Source organism: Cydia fagiglandana, chromosome 25, assembly GCF_963556715.1.
Source record: "Cydia fagiglandana chromosome 25, ilCydFagi1.1, whole genome shotgun sequence".
NCBI classification, from domain to species: Eukaryota; Metazoa; Arthropoda; class Insecta; order Lepidoptera; family Tortricidae; genus Cydia; species Cydia fagiglandana.
The window spans coordinates 8,561,120-8,582,536 of record NC_085956.1 but is presented as its reverse complement, the minus strand read 5'-3'; the positions used below and the strand labels follow the sequence as shown (position 1 = coordinate 8,582,536).

The window sequence follows — 21,417 nt, the reverse complement described above, 5'->3', positions numbered from 1 at the left end:
CGGCATATTTTTTGGCCGAGAATTACACTATTACGAGCTCCTGACATGTATAAATATAATTAGTACCTAAGAGGTGCGCGGCAACTACTATGGCTAGACACCAAAATTGGTGTGGGCCGCATGTACTTGTAGCGACGCGGCGAAATCGCGGAGTGCGCCACGCTAGTCTACAAAACTATTACGTTAGCACCCCTGCATGGACTGCATACATTATTATGTGAGCAAATAGTTTTACTGACTGTGGATTAGTAGATTTGTCAGACAAATCCCTAATATGTATCTGTAGGTATAGTATACCGGGTGTGACCTGTAACATGAGCAAATAATGAAAACACAGATTGGACTCCTCAAACGGTGACACTTTTGTTCAACAACTTTAAAAAATTATGAAGTACACTGAAAGAAAAATCATCACCAGGAATTACAAAACAGTTCTGTACTGGGGGAAAAAATGAAGTTTTAGTAATAATTATAGACGTTTCACTATTTCTGTAAAGTTTATTTATTTCTACAAACAGCTCAGTAATCCCAAATATAATTTCAACAAAAAGATTATAGAAATTGCAAGAACTAATAGAAATTGCAAAAGTCAATTTGTTCCTATTAGTTAACTCTCCTTGTCCCCGGATTAAGTTTATTTTTGTAATTCTAAGTGTGTTTTTGTTGTACTTTTGTCTCAGTGTATGTAGACTCCCTATTTTTCATACAAAATAAATATTATTTTCAATGGACGCCATCGCCACGCCATACCATTTTGATTGACGTTGCTTGTCACGCCTTAAACATAACAAAATTCGCAATACATTGCGTCTTGGAATAAACTTTAAAGTGTATTAAAAATCAAACCACAAATTATTTTTAAAAGTCGCTGAACAAATGTTGGTCAGTATGAAGAGTACAGCCTACAGTTAAATTTTTTGCTCATATTACAGGCCACACCCGGTATATTATACTGGATCGTCTAAGGGCTCGACTCGTTCTAGCAGTACCAAAGAGAATATAATCACTACGATTTACAAGCATTTGAATGACAACTATGTTTATAACATCGCCGGCGCATCGTTCTAGTAGCAATCGTTATGCGAGGAATGCTGGTTCTTTGAGATGGCATGCGGAAATAATGATTTGATATTTATTCTTAACGCAACTAGATATTAAGGATAAGTTTATGACTATTAGAACTGGACTACCCGATTCGAACTTTAAGATACCTACCCCCGTATTCGAACAATGAGATACGTCAAATACTAGATATTGAAACGATATGGACTAGATATGTCAGTGTCAAAGAAGTGTCAAAAGTGACGTTTTTGTTTGAAGAAATGTCAATTTTGACCCTTGTTTGACACTGACATATCTAGTCCATATCGTTTCAATATCTAGCATTTGACGTATCTCATTGTTCGAATACGGCTGCTAGTTTCTTCAAACAAAAACGTCACTTTTGATTCTGACATATCTAATCCATATCGTTACTAGCTGCGTGGGCTATCAAAATCCCTGCAGTCTTTTTTTGGCCTAACTCTATTAAGATTAGTAGTAGTAAACTCTTTGTTGTACTAAAAGACATATTAAAAATAACATATTATATATATTATATCTGAAAGGTGCAAGTAGCCTCTATTCTATTACCATAGAGTTCTTATTCTGGGTATTTTTAGGGTTCCGTACCTCGAAAGGAAAAAACGGAACCCTTATAAGTTCACTCGTGCGTCTGTCTGTGTGTCCGACCATCCCCCCCCCCTTATCTCTGAAACTACAGTCCTAAAATTTTGAACAAATACACAAAATAGTACTTTACCTATAGATGACAGGAAAACCTATTAGAAATGTGCAGTCAAGCGGGAGTCGGACTTATGTACAGAACCCTTGGAACGCGAGTCTAACTCGCACTTGAGCGGTTTATGTTTTTTATTGTTATACAAGTTCCTTTGCTGACTGTACCAGTTCCTACATAAATAAACAACCTGTCAAGTTTATTATAAAACGTTCTCGATTGACGAAATGTTTGTTCCGTCTGTTTGTTTTTCGTAATTGTGAGTCAAGTTGGTTTAGGCGTTTGTAAACAATACTGTTTGGTTTGAGGTGCGAAGGCTGAGCCGAGGTAAGGTGAGAATAGGTATATTATAGTTATATGTTATTTAGTTATTTATTTAATTTACGAACCCTCATACTCAGAATTATACAATTATACATATATGTGACGTTCCATGGCAAAAGGTACCTTATGGCGGCTGGCGCTTACGTCGCATAGTGCCGCAATAATATTGGAGCAACGTTAATAATAGCGTAAGCCCCAACCGCCGTAAGGTACGTTTACCCGTTGGACGTCACATATATTTTATACAACGTTGTGTCTGCGCCGGTCCGTCACCATAAACGCAACCCCCTGATGACACTCCTCGGTACGGAGTGAAACATGTCGAGCGATTTTCGACTTAAAATACGTGAGTGACCCGTTCTTAATATATTTAATATGTCCGTGTCTCACGGAAGATTTGTTATAAAACATCTTATTTTTAGGAATTTTAGGGTTAGCTATTTATTTTAAGCCTCGCCGTCATGTACACATCTTAGTTTGACTACCATTTCGCGTTTATCTGTCTCAGTTGCTTAAAGCTTAGCGGGAAGACACTCTTAAGCGGATAAGTTCGCCCTAGTACACATTTCTCTCTGTATAGGTACTTGTTTTGTGTAATACTCGTAAACTCTTACTACTACTACTAAATACATACTATGTAACTTCGTATAAGATGAATAAAGTCTTAGGAAAAAACGTGCCTCGGAAATCAAGAAAAAGTCATTCTCGGATAGATGCCGCACACACCTTTAGCCTATACTCGGCTAGATGGCGTGACGACACCGTTTCACATTAAACAATTTTAACACTTGGATATCAGTGAATGAACATGGATCAAAATGATATAAAAATAATAAAATCATTTATCCGTATACATACATTTTTTTGATAATTTTATACGTTTTCGTTTTGAGTTTTAGTCGTGTGTCGATAGATGGCAGTAAATTTACTGTAACTACAAAATTTACTATGACAGGACCCCTCTATACTATCTATTATTTTAGCTACTACTAAGTACTATAATCATAGCTTAGCATAGGCAGAGATATATATAACTCCGTATAAGATAAATAAAGTCTAAGAAAAAAACGTGCCTCGGACGGCCAAGGAAAAGTCATTCTCGAATAGATAGCGCCATTACCTTTGGCCTATTCTCGGCTAGATGGCGTTAACGACACCGTTTGGTATTTAACAATTTTAACACATATCAGTGAAAGAACATGGGTCCTTAGGGAACAATAAAAATTAAGAATCATTTATCCGTAAACATATTTTGATTATTTTATACATTTTCAATTTTATTTTAAGTTTTAATCGTGTGTCGATAGATGGCAGTAAATGTACCGTGACAACAAAATTTACAATGACAGGACCCCTCTATACTATCTATTCTTTTTGGCATAGGTTCAGCTTGGTCATAGTCGGCTAAAAATGAAACAGTCTACATTCAAACCCATGCACTTGACCGTACGTACGTTGTAACACAACCTACTTTTGGATCACGTAACGACCTCGCCGACGAAAGGCTTTATTATGTTAAGTAGTTTTAAAATGCAAGCCGCCATTGCAGTTTAAAATGCGCTGTTGACATTTTGTGATAATTACGTTTGTACAAATACAAATTATAGGTAGAAAAACGGAAAATATACCTAGTCGCATTTTTTTTGTTTACAGAAGTAACAGAAGTTCCTAAAATGTGTTTAAATAGCCCAATTTCTGTAAACACGTTAGCTCTAGATTCTTATTTAAAAATTGTTATGGTTTTGATAGGACTTTGACTAATATCGTCTTGGTGGCTGGCTCGCATCTCACGTACGCACCAATCAAAACGATCAACATCAAACATCAAGGCGTATCAATTTAGATCACCGTAAGGAACCACGGCTCGATTCGGGATATTAATTAGAGACTCACTAGATATAGTAAAGATATGTGACGTTCCACTGCAAAAGGTACCTTATGGCGGCGTGCGCCGCGATTCGGGATATAACTTAGAGATTCACTGGATATGAAATAGTGAAGATATGTGACGTTCCACGGAAAAAGGTACCTCATGGCGACTGGCGCTTACGTCTCATTGCATAGCGTCGCAATAATATTGGAGCGGCGTTAATAACAGCGTAAGCGCCAATTGCCATTGCCTTTACCCGTGGGACGTCACATATCTTTACCACATCGTATCTATTTTAATCTCTAATTCATTTCCCGAATCGCGCCGCCAGTTGTTGAATCTGAATAGGATTCTAGTTTCCATAACTTTCGGTTACAGAAGAGTCAATTTTTGTTTTTCTGCTTATGTATGACCATTACAGGATGCATGACGCATACATTTAACACATAAATCACATAATGTCATGTAACATCCCGCCGGTTATGTAAAATGATTAGAGTCAGAGAAGGCTGAATCAATTGGCTCCTACGCTTAAAGTAAGGTCTTCTGTTGTATAATAGTTAGGCTACCTTCCGTGTAGACGTTTGCTTTTTTACAGCTGACCAATACCAACCAATACAGTGTTTCCTAAAGGTCAATAACGCTATAAATAACGTATAAGCTATTTCTCTTGTGATGTTTATGATGATAATGATGACGACTGTCACAAGATTTCAAAGAACTTTCGGTAATTCTTGGCAGCAAATGAGTTCTGTGTCGGAATTTCGTGACAATTGTCGTATTTCTTGTGACAATTGTCATTAGCTTCGCAAAATAAGTACTTATTTTCTGGCGATACAGTGGAGTTTTTTTTAATTAACACGTTGGTGGCAAACAAATACTTATTATTGAAAGTCAGAGTCAAATATGAAGCGATATCAAATATATAAATAAGTAAATAAATATTATAGTTTAATGGGACAATTTTACACAGATCAACCAAGTCCCACCGTAAACTCAATAAAGCTTGTATTGTGGGTACTAGACGACGATATATATAATATACAACATATACATATATAAATACTTATAAGTATACATAGAAAACATTCATAACTCAGCAATAACTATTTGTGATAAACACACAAACAAATGCCCTTACCAGGATTCGAACCCGGGACCTCCTGCTGCGTAGGCAAGGTCACTACCGACTAGACTAGGAGACCGTTGCTGTAACATATATCAACTATAATATACGTTAGGGTGTCGCGTTCAATACGCATTAAACGAGAGTAAATGATTGACCTTAAAAGCTATCGATTTGGTCCCCATATTCAGCGAATTATACCTACGGGTTCAGAAAAATCTTCCACAACATTCTGACGGCGACATCCTGTAGGAAACTATTCCCAATCCCAGCTAGGGTTGCCAGATGGTCGGGATTTGGCGGGATTCTCCCGATTTTTAGCATGTGTTCCCGATTCCCGACAAAGTGAAAATTGTCCCGAAAACCAGCTTCACGTTATAAAACAATAATTTCAAACCGAACTGTCGTCGAGCGAGCGAGCTGACGTAGTGCCAATAATGTAAAATATCGTTGTTTTTAATACAATTATTTTAATTTGAATGTATTTTTTCCCCGACTTAAGTCCCAAAATCCCGAAAAATTGATATTGTTTCCCGATAATAGCGCCTTTCGATCTGTCAACCTTAATCCCTGCCCCAATACCTAGCTAATCTTATGATGGTGGTATCGCTAATTGCAAAAACCAGTGACAGAGATGAAAAAGTGACCGAGGCCGTAATCCTTATTTAGCCAGATTACTCACGGTGACGTCAACCGGCGCTAAGATTCACCTTCGATCCACTCACGCGCACACCTACGCAATCGACATTTTGTATTAGTTTTTTAGGGTTCCGTACCCAAAGGGTAAAACGGGACCCTATTACTAAGACTTCGCTGTCCGTCCGTCCGTCCGTCCGTCCGTCCGTCTGTCACCAGGCTGTATCTCACGAACCGTGATAGCTAGACAGTTGAAATTTTCACAGATCATGTATTTCTGTTGCCGCTATAACAACAAATACTAAAAACAGAATAAAATAAAGATTTAAATGGGGCTCCCATACAACAAACGTGATTTTTGACCAAAGTTAAGCAACGTCGGGAGGGGTCAGTACTTAGATGGGTGACCGTTTTTTTTTTGCTTTTTTTGTTTTTTTTTTTTTGCTTTATGGTACGGAACCCTTCGTGCGCGAGTCAGACTCGCACTTGCCCGGTTTTTTTTGTTTTATATACATTTTTTTCTCTGCATTGTTTTTCTTTGTGTATACTAACCTTTAAGCAATTAAGAGGCAGGCATAGGCTAGGAATACTCTAGACCGAGTTTAGAGCAATTATTTCATGCAACCGATGATGCCAAAAATGCGGGGGTGCGCGGGACTAGGTGAGCAAAGTCCCGTGCCGTGATTGGTCCGTTCAAAGACACGGACGTCACACAAAGACACTTTCGACTCAAACATGGAGTAAAATTACCGTATGCGTGGCAGAGGAGGGGCTAGCGCTACTATGCTCAGTCTGGAGAATGTTTTGTCTGTGGAGGCATGTTACTAACACTGATATGATTATGTTGGTCCGGATTAAACCACTTTAATTTAATTAGCTCTAGGGAGTCACATGTGCGTTGCTTACCGTTTATTGAGGGCGCCACTTCCTATGTAACTGTCACATTTTGACGTAAAATGCTTAAACATGGCAACCATTTAGTATGGCATTTTTTTTAGTTCCATTTTATTTAATTTCTACAATCTACTAAGTCAGTGTTTCTTAACCTGTGGTCCGCGGACCCCTGGGGGACCGCGAGTATATGTACGGGGGTCCGCCGCAGTCTCATCTATTCTCACCGGTCTGAAGTATATTGCTGTTTTTTTTATTAAGGGGTCCTTGAACTTGTGCTTTATTTCCTAGGGGTCCGTGGATAGAAAAAGGTTAAGAACCGCTGTACTAAGTAGGTACATATATTATGTCGCACTATTACCTACGTCTTTTTATTAAGAGCCCTTCAACTATGCGTCCAAAGTTAAAACGGCCGTTTTTGTTTTTAGTTCCTAGATCGACGAAACCAGCAACATAGAAACTAGTTTGATGTATTCAAAAGGTACTTAAATACACAATAGAGTCCGTAGCGGCCCCCTTTTTTCAATATCTTTCGTGAAATTTAAATAATCACGATTATTTACCTGTGGCGCTAGTGTGCACGTTGAAGGGCTCTTAAGAAAACTTAGGTTAGGTTAGGTTATTTAGAAACTCCAAAACTACTTAAACGACTATTTAACATGGACATTATCCCGGGTAAACGAACTAGAATAACTATTTTGGGTGTTAGAAGCGATTATTCCATAAATATACATAATTGGTCATAACCAAACTTATTTGGAGTTGGGCGGGGCATGTTGGCAGGTGGGCCAAAATGTTAACGGAATGGTGGCCGCTTACAGACGAAAGGAGTGCTTGGCGTCCGTTGGCTCGTTGGGTGGACGACATTCGGAAGGTTGCGGGTCACTTCTGGATGAGATTAGCTCAGGACCGGGAGAAGTGGCGTTCTAGAAGGCCTATGCTCAGCAGGGGGTGATAAAAGGCTGACATGAGGATGACATATACTCTGTATAGATATAAATTACGTCATGATGTATCATGACTTAAGTCAAGATCCTTCATTCAACTCACGCGCATGGCTTAGCTACGCTCCTACGCAACAATCATTTCGTTAGGACTTGTAGGGTGCCGACCAAACGGTCCAAGGCTCTATTAGGCAAGTAGTCTCCTAACCTAAACAAGTCTTGACAAAATAACTACGGATACGTATATACACATACTGGTGGCCAAAAAATAAGTGCATTCCCGTTGCCAGGGAGGCTTTGGGATTATACTGAGCAACTTTTACTATGGGACCAATCTCGAAATCGCGAAAGAAAATTTGGCTATTTCATACATTTTGGCTGGTCCATTTTCCATGAGGGGAATTTTTTTATCGTGATTTCGGTATTGGTCCCATAGTAAAAGTTGCTCAGTATAATTCCAAAAAGTCCCTGGCAACGGGAATGCACTTGTTTTTTGGCCATCGTGTATAGTTGTCTGTCAGATCTGTCTGGCAGTTGTGTCTAGCGGACAAATCTGTCAGTGTATGGCGAGAGTAACGTACTTACAGATATGTTTGTCTGGGATTTGTACGTATATTTTGGCAAAGGGAACAAATATTTAGATCATTAAATAGAATTACATTCTTACACGACTCTTGCAATAAACAGTTTTATAAAACACAATTAAAGATAGAGCAGACAGCAGGCGGTCTTATCGTGAAAAAGCAATCTCTGTTATCTCTGTAACCTTTGGATAGCGAAATTATTAATCAAAAATAGTTGATACGTTTGCGTTGCGCAAAAGCGTTTAATCAAACCCACAAAATAATTAAAATTAACATTTAGAAATTCATTTTGTTCGTTATTAATAAAAATATTACACGATAAACAAAAAAAAAGGTATAAGAGATGAAATCAAAGGTAGAATAGATCGAAAGATATTGATTTTCCTTCATTTGAAGTCATTTAGAAAGTGAAGTATATTTTATTTATTTAAGAATTCTTTAAACAAGACAATATTCTTTCTTGTAGCATTTTCACCTAGTGTCATCAATCAAAATCACAATAACCTTAAAAAGGAAATACCCAAAAGCTAATGACCATAAGGTGATTAGGGTCAGCGAACTGATTGAATTGGGTACAGTTGTCATTAATATCGGTGCACTGAAAGTCGTGACTTGTCTATGGTCTATTGTTCGACGGAGTAACGATAACGTTCCTTTAAGTAGTTTCGGTCAGTTTTGATCGTTATGCAGTTCCCGTGGTCGTTTTATGATTTTTTATAAGTAGGTGCACGTTTTTTGACATTTTTATGGTTTCCCAGAAGTAAAGAGACTATTTTCAAAGTTTTACTGACTGAAAGTTGTTAAGTACTTGACGACCGGTTTGGCCTAGTGGGTAGTGACCCTGCCTATGAAGCCGATGGTCCCGGGTTCGAATCCCGGTAAAGGCATTTATTTGTGTGATAAACACAGATATTTGTTTCTGAGTCATGGCTGTTTTCTATGTATATATAAGTATGTATTTATCTATATACCAGTGGCGGCGCGTCCATAAAAGCCGATTCCCACCGGCTTGCCTGTTTTTGGACGTTTGGGTAGAGTTGTATAGGAAATATGTAAGCCAAATTAGCCCCTGCTTGCCTATGAATATGTTTGACGCGCCGCCACTGCTATATACGTATGTATATCGTCGCCTAGCACCCATAGTAGGTACAAGCTTCGCTTAGTTTGGGGCTAGGTCGAGTAAGATTGTCCCCAAATATTTATTTATTTTACTTAATTATTCAATACCGTAATAAACCATTTTATTATCAAAACAACACTACCTAAAATGTGTTTGTGTTTATTACAATTGTCTAGCTAGATGAGTATTAGTTGTCTGTGGAAAGAAAAGTACAGTCAGCGATAGAAGCTTGTACCAAAAATTAAATTTTGGACAAAAATCATTCATTTCATTACACATTTTTAAACCCATAATAAACTACAATATGAGCAAGGACCCGATAATTTTCCAGCCATACATTTAAGGCACAAACCGGACCGCCTACCACAAGGCCGCGCTAAAGGTCACTCACTCCCACCGACTGCATGTAATGGCTACTGTGTAGCCTTTTAAAGCTGTATCCAGACGAGACAATTTTTCGCCAATCTGATGAAATTCTCCGATCGAACAGGGCCATGCGGACGCAAATACCAATTTGATTCCCCGATCACATCAGCAGGTGCGGACACAAAAATGCCAATTTTCATAGTAGAATGCAAATTGGTGATTTAATTTGTGTACGTGTGGACGCTAGATGAGATTGACCAATTATTTTCCTGAACAAATCGACTGATTTCATCAGTCCCGTCTGGATACCCCTTAAGTCTAGTCTATAAGACTGCTAAATTGGTAATTGGTACACGAAAGAGCCATTCAAAATAACTGTTAATTTAGAGACCTGTAGGCCTGTAGCACTTGGTGCCCCGATGCATAATATCAGATGGCTCCTCTACACGATGGGCCAGCGCTGGCCATTACAAGGGATGCATTTATGCGTTAGAGGGAGCAAGTGATATTGCTATGTCATTCTACCGCATGGCTGCGTCCCTTGGAGTGGCCGGCGCTGGCCCATCGTGTAGAGGAGCCAAGAAAGTTGGGTCAACTCAGCGCCCCGGGGAAAAAAAAGTGGCGACTCTGCGGCGCATATATATATTTTTAAATATTGGGGACATCTTACACAGATCGACCTAACCCGAAACTAAGCATAGCTTGTACTATGGGTACTAGGTGACGATATAAACATACTTAATATAGATAAATACATATATACATAGAAAACAACCATGACTCAGGAACAAATATCTGTGTTCATCACACAAATAAATTCCCTTACCGGGTTACCCCGAAATCGCAAAAAAAATTTGGCCGTTTCATACATTTTGGCTGGTCCATTTTCTACGGGAGGGGAAAAATCATAATGAAAAACATGGTTAGTTATAAAAGTAACAAAGTTATTTCTTCGAATGGCAATTACCTCCGGACATATGGGGCATTCCTCCGGACACAAGCGCCATCGACAATACGGTCCCTTTTCATAGGTAACGTCACATATCTTTCACAACACGGTAGCAAAGGTAGCCAGTAGATCTAAAAGTCGCGGCCATTGAAGTGAATGTGATTGTTCTCAGTATCAGTCGCGAATCGAGGGAGGGGAAATAATTATGGCTTTAAGGCCGCTACCACACTACAACGGTTTTTTTTTAATACCACGTGACAAACATCTGATGGGAAACGGTCGACGTAGACTATGGACGCCTGCAACTTCAGATTTGTTACATGCGTGTTGCCGACTTTAACACTCCGCACCCTTGTTAAGAGCCCATCAACGTGCACACTAAGTGCCACTGCTAAATAATCGTGATTATATAAATTTAACGACCGGTATTTAAAAAAAACCGGGCAAGTGCGAGTCGGACTCGCTCACGAAGGGTTCCGTACATAAAGCAAAAAAAAAAACGGAAAAAAATGCAAAAAGAAAACGGTCACCCATCCAAGAACTGACCACGCCCGACGTTGCTTAACTTTGGTCAAAAATCACGTTTGCTGTATGGGAGCCCCACTTAAATCTTTATTTTATTCTGTTTTTAGTATTTGTTGTTATAGCGGCAACAGAAATACATCATCTGTGAAAATTTCAACTGTCTAGCTATCACGGTTCGTGAGATACAGCCTGGTGACAGACAGACGGACAGACGGACGGACGGACGGACAGCGAAGTCTTAGTAATAGGGTCCCGTTTTACCCTTTGGGTACGGAACCCTAAAAAGGGGGCCGCTACGTACTGTATTGTGTATTTAAGTACCTTTTGAATACATCAAACTAGTGTTTATGTTGCTAGCGGCCCCCTTTCTTAAAAACCTGTCGTTAAATTTATATAATCACAATTATTTAGCAGTGGCGCTAGTGTGCACGTTGATGGGCTCTTAAGCTATGGCAACCTTACTTGCCGGAAGCACAGAATAAATAATAGTACTAGGTACAGAAGACTCACTCTCTAACAAAACGCGTCTGTCACGGTCAGCACAGATATGGCCGCTAGGTGGCGACAGCGCCACGCGCGGCTTATGGCAAACCCCAAAATTGGGGCCGAACGGATGGAGTTTTAGCTACCTGTAGCAAAGCGACGAAATCGCGGAGTGAGCCACGCCTGCCGAAAGGAACACAACAGTACGGTGCTGTAGTATTATTATTTGTCTGTGGTTTTGTGAAAAGTGGAGGGCACTTCCCCAGTTGGGCTCTAAAGTAATTATGAAATGATACTTCATACATGAGTACCATTAGGTTTAATATCTTCCCTGTAACATTACTTAATAATGTTATTAGGGTGCACAATGAGTGGAAGTGACGTCACATCCGGCGCGAGCGCGCGACGGAAAAAACCGTTCGGAATTTGAATTTGGTTCGTTGTGACTCAGTTTTGTCGTGTCGGGATCAGGATGTGACATAATTAGTAATTCGTGTGTAGAATTATAAATTTATATTTTATTATAAATATAAGGGTATATATTTATTTATATTATAATTGTAATTTTTGTAATCGATCGCATATTAGCCATAATTGGTCGGTTTGCATTAATAATTTTTTTCCGTTATAATAGGTATTGAAAATGTTCCAAACGGTAAAATATCAATAGGGTATTTAACGGGTTATCCGCAGATGGTCTAGAACGCAAAATGACTAGTGTGTTGTTTTGCCTAAATCGCAATTAAGTAGTCTACATCGCAAACGGTCTAGAACGCTAAATGCCCACTTTTTCTATCACCACATTTTACATAGGTATTAGGTAGGTTAGGTTCGTTCGCTTTTTTTTCAATCTGTTTATTTCTCAAAACATAATAACATTACACGTTCTTAACGTAGTTATTATCTTTAATATTTAAACCCTATAGTATCCCTACATATGTACCTTTTAACTGTACCTACATAAGGAAAGGCATCAAAGTACGAGTGTGGGTGAAACATCACACAAGTAATGTTTAATAATTAGAGAAGTTACCGAGAACCAGATAGAACTAAGTGAAACCCAAAAGTTTTTATTAATGTTGAATAATTATTGTTAAATAGTAATTAATTATATCGAGATGATAAAAAAGACTATTTATAAAAAACCGAGCAAGTGCAAGTCGGACTCGCGCACGAAGGGTTCCGTACCATAATGCAAAAAAAGGCAAAAAAACGGTCACCCATCCAAGTACTGACCCCGCCCGACGTTGCTTAACTTTGGTCAAAAATTACGTTTGTTGTATGGGTGGGAGCCCCACTTAAATCTTTATTTTATTCTGTTTTTAGTATTTGTTGTTATAGCGGCAACATAAATACATCATCTGTGAAAATTTCAACCGTCTATCTATCACGGTTCGTGAGATACAGCCTGGTGACAGACGGACGGACGGACGGACGGACGGACGGACAGCGAAGTCTTAGTAATAGGGTCCCGTTTTACCCTTTGGGTACGGAACCCTAAAACAAGACTATTTATAAAAAAAAGATCTTAGCAAAACTAATGACCAAAAACAAACTAGAGAAACAGAAGAAGAAATTATAGTACAAGGTTCCGTGAAGAAACGCTAACTCGCGTGACCACAACGAAACAATACAAATTAACACTAAAAACATCTAAAAACTAACGATCACACAAAAATAAACTTTATTATTATCAAGCTAAAAGCTATGTGAGACGCTTTTGTTAACTTGGTTTTGGATAAAAACAATTTGATAGGAGCACCTCATCGAATAAAATTGTATTTTATTTAATTGATAATAGAGTTGATGTTTTTTTGGTTTTTGTATTGGAATGTTGATGTTTAGATTTTCATGCTTCTGATGAAATTCTTGTAATGTTAATAGTTTCACACGGACCTTAACCTTGGGTTAAAAACGATGATTTAATATAAAAGTAGCTAATGGTGTAATCAAAATAAATAAGAGACACCTAGCGCGGGTAATTTCGAATATCGTCTGTTTCTACCTTCTACCTCTACTTGATTTAAGACTCCACTGGAAAGAAACTTGCAGGGCTAAGATGGTCGGTTTTTTTATTATCTGTCACCATACCTGTCACGTTCTTACAAGTATCTAAGTGCGACAGTGGCGCATGACATGACAGGTGATAAAATGCGACTATGATACCTCCGTTGGCCTATACTGTACTATAAAGCTTATGAAGTACTTATAACACTTTATCCTACAAAACAAAAAGCAACAAGAGAAATAACACAATTGTCTTTTTTTCCAGGACGATGGGACCGTAGAGTACTTCAACAACATCATAGTCCAGCCCCACCTCCGCCTGGTGACCGGGCAGGGTCGCGGCTACCACGTACGCTGCAGATATAGAAGAAGAGACTTGACACAGTTCCACATCTACCCTAGGGCCTCAGCGCTTAGCTCCAACACTCTTGAAGAACAGTAAGTACACATCATAGTCCAACCCCACCTCCGCCTGGTGACCGGGCAGGGTCGTGGCTATCATGTCCGGTGCAGATATAGAAGAAGAGACTTGACACAGTTCCACATCTACCCTAGGGCCTCAGCGCTTAGCTCCAACACTCTTGAAGAACAGTAAGTACACATCATAGTCCAACCCCACCTCCGCCTGGTGACCGGCCAGGGTCGTGGCTATCATGTCCGGTGCAGATATAGAAGAAGAGACTTGGCGCAGTTCCACATCTACCCTAGAGCTTCAGCGCTTAGCTCCAACACTCTTGAAGAACAGTAAGTACACATCATAGTCCAGCCCCACCTCCACCTCGTGACCGGCCAGGGTCGCGGCTACCATGTACGGTGCAGATATAGATGGACTTGGCGCAGTTCCACATCTACCCTAGAGCTTCAGCGCTTAGCTCTAACACTCTTGAAGAACAGTAAGTACACATCATAGTCCGGCCCCACCTCCGCCTGGTGACCGGCCAGGGTCGCGGGTATCATGTACGGTGCAGATATAGAAGAAGGGACTTGGCGCAGTTACACATCTACCCTAGAGCTTCAGCGCTTAGCTCTAACACTCTTGAAGAACAGTAAGTACACATCATAGTCCGGCCCCACCTCCGCCTGGTGACAGGGCAGGGTCGCGGCTACCATGTACGCTGCAGATATAGAAGAAGAGACTTGGCTCAGTGCCACATCTACCCTAGAGCTTCAGCGCTTAGCTCCAAGACTCTTGAAGAACAGTAAGTAGACATCATAGTCCAGCCCCACCTCCGCCTGGTGACCGGGCAGGGTCGCGGCTACCACGTACGGTGCAGATATAGAAGAAGAGACTTGGCGCAGTTCCACATCTTCCCTAGGGCTTCAGCGCTTAGCTCCAACACTCTTGAAGAACAGTAAGTACACATAGTCCAGCCCCACCTCCGCCGGTGACCGGCCTGGGTCGCGGATACCATGTACGGTGCAAATATAGATGGACTTGGCGCATTTCCACATTTACCCTAGAGCTTCAGCGCTTAGTTCCAACACTCTTGAAGAACAGTAAGTACACATCATAGTCTAGCCCCACCTCCGCCTGGTGACCGGGCAGGGTGGCAGCTATTATGTAAAGTTGCAGATATAGATAGACTTGGCACATTTCCACATCTACCCCCGAGCTACAGCGCTTAACTCCAATCCAACACTCTTGAAGAACAGTGAGTCTTAGCCTCGTTTCCGTAATATTCAGTTAGCTCCTGCTTGGTTCTGAAGGGTGCACTTATTAGGGCGATTGTGCACTACAGTGAATTTTACTGTCCGGCAGTCTGAGTTTTCATGGCCCGATATGGCATGAAAAAACCGGATGATTGGCTTGTGCACTTGTCCGTCTTTTTACTCGCAGGTGCGGCGCAGTGGCATGAAAAAAACGGATGATTGGCTGGATGGCTGGTGCACTTGTCCGTCTTTTTATTCGCAGGTGCGGCGTAGCAGCATGAAACACACACCCCCCCTAGTCCGCCCCCGCCCGGCCAAGTCATGAATAATACTAATTCCAGACGCAGTGCACAAGCATAAACACGTCTTTCATAGCTGTCATCTCGGACAGGAAAAAAACTGTCCGGAATGGCGAAAAGTAAAATATCGGACGGTAAAATTACGTCTAGTGCACATATACATTTAATGGCGTGCCATATCGGACCGTAAAAACTCGGACTGCCGGACAGTAAAATTCATTGTAGGTAGTGCACAATCGCCCTTAGTGTGCCGAAGAGATATGACTTAAAAAATATTTACTGGCTACAGTTCCACATAACCACAATACATCTACTTTGTCAGCTCTGCTGCTCAGTTCGATTGCTAAATCCACTATACCAGGTTAGCGATTGCTCCAAGTCCAATTCAGCTCACATTTTAATACAAAACCGGAGATCTTCATCCTCGCGTTGTCCCGGCATTCTGCCACGGCTCATGAGAGCCTGGGGTCCGCTTGGCAACTAATCCCGAGAAATAACGTAGGTATGGGCATACGCAGCATTAAGGGGTGGGGCAGAAGTAGGGGTAGGCTGGGTACATTGTAACAGGGTACGGTTGAAACAGAAATTCTTAGCTTATGGTCAGAGACCAGGTTGGGGCAACTGCCCCACCTTGCCCCACCGTGGGCACTAGTTTTTCGAAAGCGACTGCCATCTGACCTATCAACCCAGAGGGTAAACTAGACCTCATTGGGATTAGTCCGGTTTTCTCACGATGTAAACACAAAACCGGAGATACCTAACTAATATGTATATTATATAAGAATTATATATAATTATTTCTCTTATTAATTTCAGAGAGGATTTCGACGAGGACTCTGGTCTGCTGCCATCCGTTACGATGAAGATTTACAAAGGGGACCCGAAAGATAAACAGGTAAATAATTATAAAAAAAACCGGGCAAGTTCGACTCGGACTCGCGCACGAAGGGTTCCGTACCATAATCCAAAAAAGGCAAAAAAAAACGGTCACCCATCCAAGTACTGACCCCGCCCGACGTTGCTTAACTTCGGTTAAAATCACGTTTGTTGTATGGGAGCCCAACTTAAATCTTTATTTTATTCTGTTTTTAGTTTTTGTTGTTATAGCGGCAACAGAAATACATCATCTGTTAAAATTTCAACTGTCTAGCTATCACGGTTCGTGAGATACAGCCTGGTGACAGACGGACGGACGGACGGACGGACAGCAGAGTCTTAGTAATAGGGTCCCGTTTTACCCTTTGGGTACGGAACCCCAATTATCTTCTACCAAACAATTTTCAACCAAAAGGGTACTTTGTAGGTTGTCAATAAGGCGCTATTACCGTAGAGGCTTCATTTGAAATCAAACTTATCGACAACCAACGATGTGGTACCTTTTGGTTGGAAACGTCACAAATGAATGTAATCTTAAATTAAGATGCAAGTACGAGACTATCTTTGAGTGACATTTCATTTCCAACTGCAGCTGCAATACTGTTCATTTTACTATGGAAACGCGTCGCTGTCATTGTCAATTTCCATAGTAAAATCAACAGTATTGCAGTTGCAGTTGGAAATGGAATGTCACTCTTTTCCATTGAATATATGGGTCATCATCATCATCATCATCGGCCTTCGAGTCTATTACAGACTATACAAACAGTGTCAGGTAGGGAGACAACGTTTTTCGTGGCTGTGTCATATGGGTCATACATAGCAATTAATTATCTATGGCGTGGTCTTTTAATACGGACCGTACCATAACGGTTAAATCCGCTATTAAAAATTAATTAGAATTCAGCTATTGCTTCGTCCTAATTAGTACGCATAATAGTAAGCTACACATTAAATATTCATATAACTCGACTTTCTATAATCATACAACGTATGATAATAAAAATAAAACCATGTTATCATGTTAAGATTGGCGATGAAAGTGTTTTTATAGTTGACATGTCGGCGGCCGATCGTATCAGGCATATCGTGAAATTCCTAGGCATATCGTGAAACGTGAAAATCTTTGACTCGTTCCCTGAGTCGACGGAGCCCCGCTACGCGGTGCTCCTATATCTGGGCAGTTTGCCCTTTGGGCATCTGAAGCAACCTAATGAACCTATCCTGCCTATATATTGGTTTAATGTGACTATCGTCAAAACATTACACAGGAACATTTTACGATCGGCCGCCGACAGATATTAAAATATCTGGGAGACCGAGCTATGCTCGGAAAACATATAAAAACTCAAAAATGCGTGTTTTCCCAGAGATAAGACCTAGCTAGATCGATTTTTCGCCCCCGAAAACCCCCATATAGCAAATTTCATCGAAATCTTAGAGCCGTTTCCGAGATCCCCGAAATATACCTATATATAAATAAATAAATAGGAATTGCTATTCGTTTAAAGCAGCGGTCGGCAACCCGCGGCCCGCATGTGGCCCGCGAATCTCTCACTTGCGGCCCGCGAGCCTCCCTGGCTATTATGTATGTATTATTAACAAATGACAATGTCTGATAAAGTCATAAATATTATCAAAGTGCGGTCCGCGTCCACTTCGTTAACTGCTATGTGACCCTTGTCTGCTAAAAGGTTGCCGACCGCTGGTTTAAAGGTATTAGATTAACTTTTTTTATAATCCAGAGCCAGGAGGATGATTGGCGACAAGAAGCTAACGGCTAAGCTTCAGACTTTGGCCCATCGGCGGAAAGTCGCCAGCCTGTCGGTATTCTACAGGTTGCACTTCGGGGAGTGTGCCCAAGAGCTACACGAGCTCATTCCACCGTCCCCATTCTACCATCGGACTTTTAGACGCACGGCCGGTTTCCATCCTTACTTGGTAGATATTCCGCCAATTCGCACTAAGCGCTTTGCTTCTACTTTCCTTATGCGCACTGCCAAGGAATGGAATTCCTTGCCGGCGTCTATATTTCCGTGCTCTTATAACCCGGCAACCTTCAAATCAAGAGTGAACAGGCACCTTCTGGGCGAGCTCGCACCATCGTAGGCCACGTCTACGCCTCGGCTAGTCTGTGGCCATGAGTAAACCCATGCATAATAAAAATAAAAAAATAATAATAATCTTAACTATTGCACTTCCCAGGTGGCGTCCAACGTGCGGATCGGCGACACGCTAACCCTCGTGGTGTCTCTAGAGAAACAGAAACGCTTCGGTCTCCTCGTTTCCGAGTGCTCCGTGAGAGACGGCCTGGGCTGGGCCGAGCAGAGCTTGATAGCTGATGACGGGTAAGACTATACTAACATTACTGGTGTGTAAGAAACAGAGATGTTTCTGTCTCCGAGTGTTCCGTGAGAGATGGGCTAGGCTGGGCCGAGCAGAGCTTAATAATCACTGACGATGGTTAAGACTATTAATACTAACATTACTGGTGTGTAAGAAACAGAGATGTTCCGGTCTCCGAGTGTTCCGTGAGAGACGGACTAGGCTCGGCCGAGCAGAGCTTGAAAGCTGATGACGGGTAAGACTATACTAACATTACTGGTGTGTAAGAAACAGAGATGTTTCGGTCTCCGAGTGTTCCGTCAGAGATGGGCTGGGCTGGGCCGGGCAGAGCTTGATCGCTGACGACGGGTAAGACTATTAATACTAACATTACTGGTGTGTAAGAAACAGAGATGTTCCGGTCTCCGAGTGTTCCGTGAGAGATGGGCTGGGCTGGGCCGAGCAGAGCTTGATAGCTGATGACGGGTAAGACTATTAATACTAACACTGGTGTGTAAGAAACAGAGATGTTTCGGTCTCCGAGTGTTCCGTGAGAGATGGGCTGGGCTGGGCCGAGCAGAGCTTGATCGCTGACGACGGGTAAGACTATTAATACTAACATTACCTGTGTGTAAGAAACAGAGATGTTTCGGTCTCCGAGTGTTCCGTGAGAGATGGGCTGGGCTGGGCCGGGCAGAGCTTGATCGCTGTCGATGGGTAAGACTATACTAACATTACTAGTGTGTAACAAACAGAGATGTTTCGGTCTCCGAGTGCTCCGTGAGAGACGGACTAGGCTGGCCCGAGCAGAGCTTGATCGCTGACGACGGGTAAGACTATTAATACTAACATTACTTGTGTGTAAGAAACAGAGATGTTTCGGTCTCCGAGTGTTCCGTGAGAGATGGGCTGGGCTGGGCCGGGCAGAGCTTGATCGCTGTCGATGGGTAAGACTATACTAACATTACTAGTGTGTAAGAAACAGAGATGTTTCGGTCTCCGAGTGTTCCGTGAGAGATGGGCTGGGCTGGGCCGAGCAGAGATTGATCACTGACGATGGTTAAGACTATAAATACTATAATTACTAGTGTGTAAGAAACAGAGAGGTTTCGGTCTCCGAGTGCTCCGTGAGAGATGGGCTGGACTAGACAGACAAGAATAATCGTAGAAGCAGTGTAAGGGTGTCGGATGTTGTTCGATACTGTCGTCTAGTTTCTTCCTTTTTCCAATACCGCTATAAATGTAAATATTTCTGTTTCAGTTGCCCGTTAGACGGCGATATAATGGGCATGTTCCAATACGGCGACGAGCGACAGGACGCACGCGTGTCGTTCCCGGCACACAAGTTCCCGTACACCGCCAGCGTGTATTACACATGCGAAGTGAAACTTTGTGATTTGAACCACCCCACCGACTGCGTAAGTACTGTGACGCATACGTGTCGTTCTTGGCATTTTATTTATTTATTACTGCTAGCTATTTATATAGCTAGCTATTTATATTATTTATTGCTGCTAGCTGCTAAATCATACCGTGATACCGTGACTTGAGTCATCCAATTGTAATATCACGCCATATTTTCATAGAAATAAGATATTTATGACATTTACTCACTTTGTCATATGGAAATGCCATGCTGAGTTAACTTTGTTCGACTCTACATTATTAATTATATACTTACATAAGGCCCGATTCGAAATTTAAGATACTTACGTCAATTATTAGATCTAGAAACGATATGGATTAGATATGTCAGTGTCAAATGTGACGTTTCTTCAAACAAAAATGTCACTTTTCACACTGACACACATCGTATCTAGATCTAATAATTGACGTATCTTAAAGTTCGAATCGGGCAGATACTACATACAATAGTAAAAAATCTTACAAGAAATCTAAATAATTAAATTATATACTTACTTGTAACAGGCGTGGCTCACTAAGCGATTTTGTCGCTTTGCTACAGGTAGCTAAAAGTACATCCGTTCCACCCCAATTTTGGTGGCTAGCTACGCCGCGCGTGGCGCTGTCGCCACCTAGCGGCCATATCTGTCCTGATCGTAACAGACGCGTTTTGTTAGAGAGTGGGTCTTCCGTACCTAGTACTATTATTTATTCTGTGCTTGTAATAACGTTGCAGGAGCCGTGCTCTCACAAGCGGCGCGTGCGCCGGCAAGAAGAAGGATCGCCGGCCACTGTGGAGGTGTTCTCCGGACTCTATGTGAACGAACAAGACTCGCTTGACAGCGAGGAGGTTATTAGTGAGAAGGTCAGTCATTCATTCACTTATTCATTCATTCGTTCATACTTCATACCACTGGTGTGAGCAGAAGGGTCTCCGGCCACCGTGGAAGTGTGTGAACAAGCAGGGCCCTATTTCACCAACGTGACAAATGTCGCATTTGTCGACATCACTGTTACTGACGTCACAGGTCTCCATAGGCTACGGTAACCGCTTACCATCAGACGGGCGGTGTGGTTGTTTGCCACCAATATGTTAATTAAAAAAACTCCAGTAAATAAGTACTTATTTTGCTTAGTTAATGACAATTGTCACAAAAAATACGACAATTGTCACGAAATTCCGACACAGAACTCATTTGCTGTCAAGAATTACCGAAAGTTCTTTGAAATCTTGTGACCATTGTCATCATTATCATCATAA

At 41.3% G+C, this 21,417-nt stretch overlaps 1 protein-coding gene across 1 annotated transcript in view; it reads left to right on the top strand.

Moving 5' to 3' along the window:
* Window positions 1-21,417, top strand: part of LOC134677148 (uncharacterized) — a 99,939-nt gene that overhangs the window by 75,955 nt on the left and 2,567 nt on the right. The window contains exons 5-9 of the mRNA XM_063535606.1: window positions 13,868-14,042; window positions 16,358-16,446; window positions 18,633-18,775; window positions 20,014-20,170; window positions 20,893-21,021. Coding sequence (XP_063391676.1) covers window positions 13,868-14,042; window positions 16,358-16,446; window positions 18,633-18,775; window positions 20,014-20,170; window positions 20,893-21,021 — 693 coding nt within the window. The remainder of the gene's footprint in view (window positions 1-13,867; window positions 14,043-16,357; window positions 16,447-18,632; window positions 18,776-20,013; window positions 20,171-20,892; window positions 21,022-21,417) is intronic.